Genomic DNA, 9225 nt, shown 5'->3' on the forward strand with positions numbered 1-9225 from the left:
AGCAGAAATCTGGGAAGAGGGCTTTAATAGCATACTTTCTTAGTGCTTCAAGATGAGGGGACTGTGTGAGAATGTCTCTTGGGGAATGAGACCCAGTCTTGCTCCCTTAGGAGCCCACCTTAGGGCTGAGATTTGGAGAAGGAATTATTCAGGAAAGTAAGGGAATAATCTTGTGAGGAGTGGGAATAGCACATGCCAAGGCCTAGGCGGCGATAGGAAGTAGGGTTATTATGGCTGTCCCCACCAAAGACTCTACCCAAAGCAGCCACATCTTACTAGCCCAGTGGTGCCTGGCTCTCCATAACCATCTTGTCCACCTTCTGAGCTGTTGGGCCCAAGAATAGAAGGAAGCCACTACTAGATACAGTCTTCCCTTTGTAACAGAGTCTTTTTATTGATAACTTCCCAACAGCATCTGTAAACATCGGGTACAAAAATATTCTGCTTAACTCTGTTTTCCATGGTGGCTCGGCTTGCTCCACAGAGGCCCCGAAAGAGCCCTGCTGGCCCCTCAGAGTCCACACCTCTGGTCAGAGAAACATGGGCCTTACCAGGTTCGAGGCCAAGTGGATGGCTAATCTCTGCCTTGAACCTTCCACAACTGTCTCGAACCTTCCACAACTGTCTCAGAAACCTTGAGCTAATGATTGAAGAAAGTACTGAATACTTTCATTGGAGGGAGGAGCAAGGAGACAAGAATTTGTAGATGCAGGGATGGGCTAGGATGAACTCAGACATGACAGTGCTTGGCCGCCTTGAGGAGGTCCTGACCAGGGTGCTGGGGCAGGGGACATCTGGATCTGGTCTCTGGGAATCTGAGTGTTGTTCAGAACAGATCACAGGCCTGGCTCTGGAAGTTTCCTTGAGCCCAACCCAATGACTCCAGCTGGGCTGCTTGTCCCCTGGCCTGGCAGAGGGGTCTACAGAGGAGAGATATTCTCAGTGAGGAAGGGGTGGGAATGAAAGATCCCCAGGAATTCCATATTCCAGAGAGGGAGCCTTGTCCCCCAGGGGGCCCCAAATGACAGAATAGGGAGGCAGAGCTGACCATCATGGGGCAGGGCTATCTGCTGCCACCTCAGACATGTGGGGTTGGTGCTGCCGCTGCTCTGAGACCCCTTGGAGCTCCCAGGAGGAGAGCTACTCGCCTGGTGTCTCCTCGTCATCTGTATGGCTGTGGCCATTGATGGCAGGGGAGCCAGGCCGGACATGGGACAGGTCCTCGAAGCCAGGGCTGAGGGAGGGCGAGACTGTGTCAGGGCTGGTGTCACATGAGCCTGTGCTCTGTTCCGAGGTGGCAATGGTTGTTGTGGTGCTGGGAGGGATGGGGTCTTCATCCTCGTCTTCCAGGAGGGACGCCTCCGGGATGTCTGGGGGAAGGAGGCCCAGGAATTGGCTTAGTCACCATGCTAAGTCACTGTGATTAGGAATTAACTGGGCCCATGACCCCTGATGGCTCCCCCAACCCCATGGGACCTGGTTCATTTTATAGAGGCCTGAGTGCATGAGAGGTCCCTCTTCAAGGTGAGGTTAAGGACTCAGGTTCTCTGGGGTCAGGCCTAGATGGGCCCTGGGGTAAAGTATCTGGGCCTGGCTCTGCCCTCTTGACTGTGTCACCTGGGTCTGCTCCTCCCCTGCCCATGCCTCAGCTCCCTGCTCTAGGAACTGGGAATGATGGCATTGCTTTCATGCCTGTGGTTATGTTCCTATGGTTATTTGTGCCTGTGGCCTTTGTGGCCCTGGGGTGGGGAGCTGTTGGCCCATTCAGCAGACTGGTGGACAGAGGCTCAGCATGGAGGATGCTGCCCTCCCTCTGACAAGTCACTGCTCCTCTGGGCACAGCCTACACCTCATAGCCTGGCCCCTAGAAGTACATGACATTCACTGGGGTAAGGACTATCATCATTCTTCTTTTTTGGCCACACCCGTGGCATGCAGAAATTCTCAGGCCAGGGATCTACCTGAGCCACAGCAGTGACAATGCTGGGATCTTTGACCTGCTGAGCCACCAGGGCACTCCCAGGACTGTCATCATTCTTGTCCTCATCCCCTCATGTGACCTCCCATGAGGGAGGAGACTCTGGTCCCAACACCTGTTCAGCAGGTTGCTGAGACCAGGCCGGCACCCCCGCCCCTGCCCCCAGCTTCTCTGGACCCACTGCCCACCAGGGCCTGGGCTTGGTGTCAGCCTGCGGTGACCTTCTGGAAGCCAGCCCTGGGCTGAGGGCATCAGCATCCAAGGGCGCAGAGCCCAGAAGCAGGATGCAAGAGCTCTGGGTGACACTTACGGCTGAAGGCCTCCGGGTGCTGCCTGGCCAGCTTCCCTTTCAGTGTCCTGTGGGGGAAGGGAAGGCACACAGGGCTGAACCTGCTGAGTGGACTGGCTGCACCTGGTGCAGGCCATGAACCCCTGCTCCCAGCTCTGGGCAGGTAGGAGTGGGCAGACCTCCCCCTGACTGCTTGCCACACTCTGCTCCAGGCAGGAGGGAGGCCCAGGCACTCAGCCCTGCGGACCTCCCACCCCCAGGATGGGTGGCAGCTACCCAGCTGTCACGTGGCTTCTGAGTGCCCTCAGCACTGGTTCTGCCCACAGTGCCTTATGTCTATCCCTCTTCTACCAGGACAGCCTTCCAGGAAGCCTCCCTTGCCCCCTCTTCAATAAGTTCTCCTTGGGGTGACTTTCGTCCCAGACTGTCTCTCCATCCCTATGGGGAGGATGTCTGTGTGTGGCCAAGAGTGCTGACTGTCCAAACCCCAAACACTGAATATGGGCACCCACGAAACAGAAGCACCTGCTTCCATCTTGAACCTGCTGGTGTTTTTCCTTTTTACCTGAAGTAACACAGTTCTGTTTACAAATAAGTACAAAAGGGTCCTCAGAGCAATCTCTCACCCCTGACTATGGGCAACCAGCACCCCCACCCCCACCCCACCCCCGGCCCTGAAGTACCAGTGCTGCCACTTGCCGCCCTCACAGCCACAGCCACAGCAATGCAGGATCCAAGCTGTGTCTGCAACCTACACCACAACCCACAGCAATGCCAGATCCTTAACCCACTGGATGAGGCCAGGGATTGAAACTACATCCTCATGGATACTAGTCAGGTTCACTGCTGCTGAGCCACAACGGGAACTCTTGTCTTGTGATTTCTGCACACAGCTTGGTCAAGGAAACAGGGTGCCTTCAATTTGTGGCACCTGCACTGCCAGCAGGTGCAGCTGCCCCTGGAACAGAGGAAGTGGCACAAGTGGGCAGAAATACAGCTGCAGTGCCAGCTTGTTCCAGACCTGGGTGCCCCAGCAGCAGTTGTTAACGGCAGCAGTGATGATGCGAGCTCCAGGTACTGTCCAGGACTCTGTGTAGCTGCGGATTGGACATCATCTGTCCCTGTCCTCAGGGACGCCAACTTAAGAAGTACCCCTGGAGTTCCTGTTGTGGCGCAGCGGAAACGAATCTAAAAACCATGAGGTTGCAGGTTCGATCCCTGGCTTCACTCAGTGAGTTAAGGATCTGGCGTTGCCTCAAGCTGTGGGGTAGGTGGCAAACATGGCTCAGATCTGGCATTGCTGTGGCTCTGGCGTAGGCTGGCAGCAACAGCTCCGATTAGACCCCTAGCCTGGGAACCTCCATATGCCGTGGGTGCGGCCCTCAAAGGACCAAAAAAAAAAAAAAACAAAAGTACCCCCAAAACCTGGCATTCTCATTTGCCTCCTGACAAAAGACCTGGGCAAAGGCCAAGGAGGACAGGAGGCTAGCCTTTCATTGTCTGCACCAGCCTGCCTGATGCATCCTGGGTCTGGTGCTATGCTATATTTTCAAAAAAGAAGTAAAATTTAAATTCAGTAAGTCTAAAGTTTTCAGATCTTCTCCAATACTAAGTATACATTGAAGACTCATAAAACAAATGAGCTAAATCCCCCTACTGCCCTGTTATGTGGAGAGAATGGCCCTCGTTGAAGAGGAGAGTAACCTGAGGCTTGGATGGGGAGGCAGAAGTTGGAGGGCCAAGCACCCACCTGATCCTGCGAAAGATGCTGTCCAGGTCCCGTTTCATTTCCACCAGGGTCCTTGTGTGGTGCAGGAAGCGCTCACTCATCTGTTGCAAGCGGGCACTTGACAAGTTGTTGAAGTTCAATAGCATCTCATTGGTCTTCTCAAAGCGGTCCAGCCTGGGGCAGAAAGAGGACACCAACTCCTCTGTTCAGCCTCCAGGGACCATTCCCTTGTCCTATGGAGCTCCACCTGGTGTTTGAGCAACCTAGCAAACTCCTATTCAACTTTCAAAACCCTAATCATGTGTGCCCTTCTTGGGTAGCCTTCATTCTCTCCCTCAAGCAGATTCTTTTTTTTTTTTGCTTTTTAGGGCTGCACCTGCAGTATATGGAGATTCCCAGGCTAGGGGTCCAATCAGAGCAATAGCTGCCTGCCTACGCCACAGCCAACACTGGATCCAAGCCAAGTCTGTGACCTACACCACAGCCCATGACAACACTGGATCCTTAGCCTACAGAGTGAGGCCAGGGATCAAAGCCGCAACCTCATGGTTACTAGTCGGATTCATTTCCGCTGCGCCACAATGGGAACTCCTCAAGCAGATTCTTTGATTCTTCTGATTCCTGTAGCTCCCAGGTTGTTTCTCTAGCCCAGACCTGACATCATGAGGCCAGGAAGGTTCAAGTCTGATTTTGCCTCCTCTCAGTCTGGGAGTTCCCCAGGGCCAAGTGTGAATCTGACTTAAAGAATTAGAAGGGAGATGTGTATTGCTGAGACCTAAAGATATCCAGCACCCCTGTCACAGGGCAAGAAAGGTAAGATACAAGGTTTGTGCTATGTTATAAAGCAAGAAGTAAGGAAGAGCTTTGGGCTTAAAGTCACAAAAATAAAGCCCCAGGAGGAGTTCCTGTTGTGGCTCAGCAGGTTAAGGACCCAGTGTTGTCTTAGAGAGGATGTGGGTACTGGTCTTGCTCAGTGGGGTAACGATCCGGTGTTGGTGCAAGCTGCAGGGCAGTTCATAGATATAGCTCATATATGGTGTTGCCGAGGCTATGGTGTAGACCTCAGCCACAGCTCCAATTCAACCCTTGGTCCAAGAACTTCCATATGCCACAGGTGCAGCCATAAAAAGAAGCCCCAAGAGACTATGCTTCCTTCCACCCAAGATTGTGTCAGCTGTTACTCCCCACAGGGCAGGCCAGATTTAAGGTGAGGCTGCAGTGGCCACAGTGCCAAGCCCCAAGGAGGGCAAAAGCCCTCTTTCCCTATCCTTCCAAATGACCACAAGTGCCCTGTGGAGACAGCCAAGGCTCTAAGAGAACAGGTTCCCAATCGGAAGTGAGCAGACTGGCTCCCTTAAATCCCTTAGGAGCCCTTTCCTTATCCCGAGTCTCCCCAATCCAGGTCTCAGAACAGGAGCTGCTGCTGCCCCCGCCAAACTGCCCGCAGCTGCAAAACAGTCCCAGAGCCCCGCTTCCTGTGCCAAGGCCTCGCCTCCGGGCCAGGAAGGAATTTACTTTGGAGCCAGCCAGCGGATTTGCTCATTTCCTTCATTTTATCACCAGTGTGGGCCCGAGGTAGAGGCGGGCAGGGCAAGAATGCTGGCCAGCAAGTGGATTCCTTCCCACGCCAAGGGCCCAGGCCTTGGCCATCACTCACATGTTTTTCTGGGCCAGGATAATGGCATTGACATCGTCTGCATTCACCATACTCAGGATGCGGCTGCAGAAGACCCTCGAGGCCGAGTCCGGGGGGTCCATCTCTTCCTCCTCCTCCGCTGCCTGAAACAGGCAGGAAGAAAGAGTCTTCAGTCTGTACCAGGAAGTGGGGGAAGTGGAGAGGAGGGGCTGGGAACCCTGCAGGACCATAAATTGGTCAAGGCACCTGAGCCTAAGCTTTGTCATCCCAGGAATTCAGGAATGTTTTGAGAACTACAGGGATTCATATTTTTAACTTGTACCCCAGCACATCAGACTCTCATTTCTCCCACCTGCACAGCTCCCCCGTCCATGTGCCCTCCTCCCACATCCCCCTGCCTTTGCCACCACGGGGCCTTTGCACCTGCTGTCCCCACTGGTAGAACATACATGGCTGACCCTCAAATTATGGCCCCCTCCAATGCCTTCTCGCCCAGGAGGTTTCTGATAGCTACCCCTACTCTAGTCACTCTTATCACTTCACCTTGTTTTAACTGCTGCACTGGCACATCTCTTTCTGAAGTTATCAGTCGACCCATTTGCCTGTCACCCCTATAGCAACGTCAGCTGCAACAGAGCAGAGGCATGTTGTTTGTGCTCACTGCTCTGTCTCCAGAGCCTGGCCCAGAACCTGGTTCACACCAAGGATTGGGAAAATTAGTTTGGTGGAGGCAAACGGACCCTTTCAAACCCAGCTCTGAAGCTGGATTAGAAGTTAAAGGCAAGAACGGGAGTTCCCTTCATGGCTCAGTGGTTAACGAATCCGACTAGGAACCATGAGGTTGCGGGTTCGATCCCTGGCCTTGCTCAGTGGGTTAACAATCCGGCGTTGCCGTGAGCTGTGGTGTAGGTTGCAGACATGGCTCGGATTCTGAGTTGCTATGGCTCTGGTGTAGGCCAGTGGCTACAGCTCCGATTACACCCCTAGCCTGGGAACCTCCATATGCCACGGGAGTGGCCCTAAAAATGGCAAAAAGACAAAAAAATAATAATAACAATAAAATAAAATAAAATTTAAAAAAAAAAAAAAAAAAAGAAGTTAAAGGCAAGAACTTGGGGCACTGGCAGCCAGGCTGTGGGTCCCAGCAACTCAGATGGCTTGGTAGCCTCCAGCTTCCTTGACACACAGATGCCATCCCAGGAGGTGAAGACTTCCTGGACCATGCCAGGGCAGGAGGGGGCCACAGCTTCAGGACTGACCTTCCTGAGGGGGTTCAGGAAAAACCCAGAATCCTGACACAGCTTGGCTCTAGGGACTGCACATTTAATGGCCCACAGAAAGGCCCACATGCAATTGATTATATTCACACACAGGATCAGGAAGGGCTTTCAGAGCCTGCTAACTCTACTCCCCTCTTTGTTACCTACTGTATGCTAAACAGGACACCAACTTCAAACACTGGCAATTGTTATCATCCTTATTTCTATATGACAAAACTGAGTCTCAGACACTGAAGAACTGAGCCACTGTCACATAGCCAGTGAACTTGAGTCACAACTTAAATGCCACGGTCCACAGGATCCACAAACTCTGGACAGATGTTCAGTATCCACCTGTGACAGAACAACTGCTTCTTACAGCAGCTGATTCCTGCCAGACTTCTGATTTTTTCCAGAAAAAAAGCTGAGTTCTTTAGTGGCACAGTAGGTTAAGGATCTGTGTTGTCATTGCAGCAGCTTGATCCCTGGCCTGGGAGCTTTCGGATGCTGCAGCATGGCCAAAACAAACAAACTGAAACATATATTTTTCCCCTTATGAAATCGCCTCATTTACAAATGTTAGCAACTAACACTTTTTTTTTTTTTTTTTTTCCCCAAAGCTATAGAGGCTGAGAGTACATATCTATTTGTGCTCTGAATCTAGCTAGGGTCTGCAGCCTTATGTGCCTTCTGGAGATGAACTGCCACACCTGATGAAACCCCCCTCCCCCGCCCCCAATAATCACAATGTTTATTTTGTTCTGACTGTGTGCCAGGTATGGACGCTCACAGCCTCCACATTTCCAAAGATCATATATAAAGAGGATACTTGGGCTCTCAAAGGACAGAGGCATGTGGCAGGAACCCCACAACTAGGCCTGGAGGGCAAAACATTTGGACCCCGGGAAATGGTTCTGCTTCAAAGTAAGGCTCTTTCCTGTCTCTGGCTCCCAGATGTGAGGGCTGAGAGATTCAATGCATACTCCCTCACCAGCTGCTTCTCACGGGAAGCCTTCCCTGACTAAGTATCGGTCTGACCCATATACAGGGTGAAAAATGATCCAGTATAGGCACTAGTCCCAGCTCCAAATATATTTATGGGGGAAACACGCAGAGAGGGAGGCTCCGTGACCTTAGGAAAGTCACCTCACCTCCTGGGTCCTTCTCATCCAGAAGCTAGGAATAACAAAGAATCAGAATCTCACAACACTATCTTTGGGTAATGAAACCAATAGTGATGAGACAGTGGACTGGTAGCAGGCAGTTTCTCCGAGGGGAGTGTTAAGAAAACCTAGGACTGGGCCAAGAATCACTATTCTAATGAGGGTCTCCCCAGTGCTTCCAAGAATACAAACGAACACTTGTAAAACACTTCATTTAATCCCTAATCACCCCTGAGAGGCAGATAGACTGACACTATCATTTCCGAAGGCAACCAAGGCTAGAGAGGTGGGCTCAGTTGCCCAAGGTCACACACCTAGGCAGAGAGACGCCGCGACTCCACCTAGATCATTTAACAGAATTTAACTGGGCTACCCCAGCTCTGCAAAACCCCCCAGTGCGGCGGGGCTCACAAAGCCCCTCAAGCCCCGCCCCTGTGAAGCCGGGAAACTGAGGCCTAAGCAGGGAAAAGCCCGGTTCTGGGTGATATAGCACAGCTTCAACATAGACGCCCCCAACTCTGGCGCCCCGGATCCGGATCCAGCCCACGGCGCCGTCCGCGCGTCCACTGCGCAGCCGGGGAAACTGAGGCCTGTGCGCAGGGTGTCCAGATGTTGCCAGCGGCGCGCCCCACCCCGCGACAGCCCGGGGACTGCTCCCGCCCGGCCCAGCTGCCCAGAAGCCCCTGCGTCCCCAGCCCCACCCTGAACTCGGCCCCGGCGTCGGTGGCAGCAGCACCTGCACATCTGGCGGCCTTGCTCGCGCTTCCGGGATGGCGCCAGTGCCGCCTCAACGTCATCACGTACCATGAGTGCTAGCGCGCGTGTCCGCAACGTGCCCGGGGCCGACTTGCGTGCGTGGAGGCGCGGCAGGAAGAGGTGGGACTTAGACGCAGTTACTGTTTGCGGGGAGGGGGTTCATAACAAATAGCCAATCAAGCAGTCCCTCGCGCGCCTGCGTAGTTTCCAAAACCCTGCTCCTTGGCAGCCCGGAAGGGCGGGGGGAGGGGTGGAGAGAGAGGCTGAAAACACGCCCAGTTTTGTAAGTGGTAAGACAGAGATCCGAGAGTGGCGGGCATTCCCACAAGGGCATATAGTGCTCTAGTGGCCTGTGGTCGACCCAGACCCACGTGTTATGTTTTCCAGGCTGGGAATCAGACTCATTCCGCTTCAA

The 9225-nt window shown here is 53.3% G+C and overlaps 1 protein-coding gene across 6 annotated transcripts; it reads right to left on the reverse strand.

Annotated features, from left to right (window-relative positions):
- Positions 1-369: 369 nt before the first annotated feature.
- Positions 370-8928, reverse strand: KXD1 (KxDL motif containing 1). Of its 6 annotated transcripts, none has more exons than XM_085012286.1 (6): positions 8859-8928; positions 5654-5775; positions 4018-4170; positions 2289-2335; positions 1149-1370; positions 370-920 (listed from the first exon to the last, which is right to left on the reverse strand). In XM_085012286.1, the coding sequence occupies exons 1-6, from the start codon at positions 8859-8861 to the stop codon at positions 670-672; spliced, it is 798 nt and encodes a 265-aa protein (XP_084868412.1). In that variant the 5' UTR covers positions 8862-8928; the 3' UTR covers positions 370-669. The 6 variants fall into 6 exon arrangements, with proteins under 6 accessions (XP_084868412.1, XP_084868413.1, XP_084868414.1 ...); XM_085012287.1 differs by lacking the exon at positions 8859-8928 and adding an exon at positions 8791-8826; XM_085012288.1 differs by lacking the exon at positions 8859-8928 and adding an exon at positions 8756-8826.
- Between the last annotated feature and the right edge of the window lie 297 nt (positions 8929-9225).

This window comes from Sus scrofa, chromosome 2 (genome assembly GCF_054392235.1).
Source record: "Sus scrofa isolate SSC_HxYL_T2T_F1_AM1 chromosome 2, Sscrofa_HxYL_maternal_Yorkshire_Landrace_v2.0, whole genome shotgun sequence".
Classification (NCBI taxonomy): Eukaryota; Metazoa; Chordata; class Mammalia; order Artiodactyla; family Suidae; genus Sus; species Sus scrofa.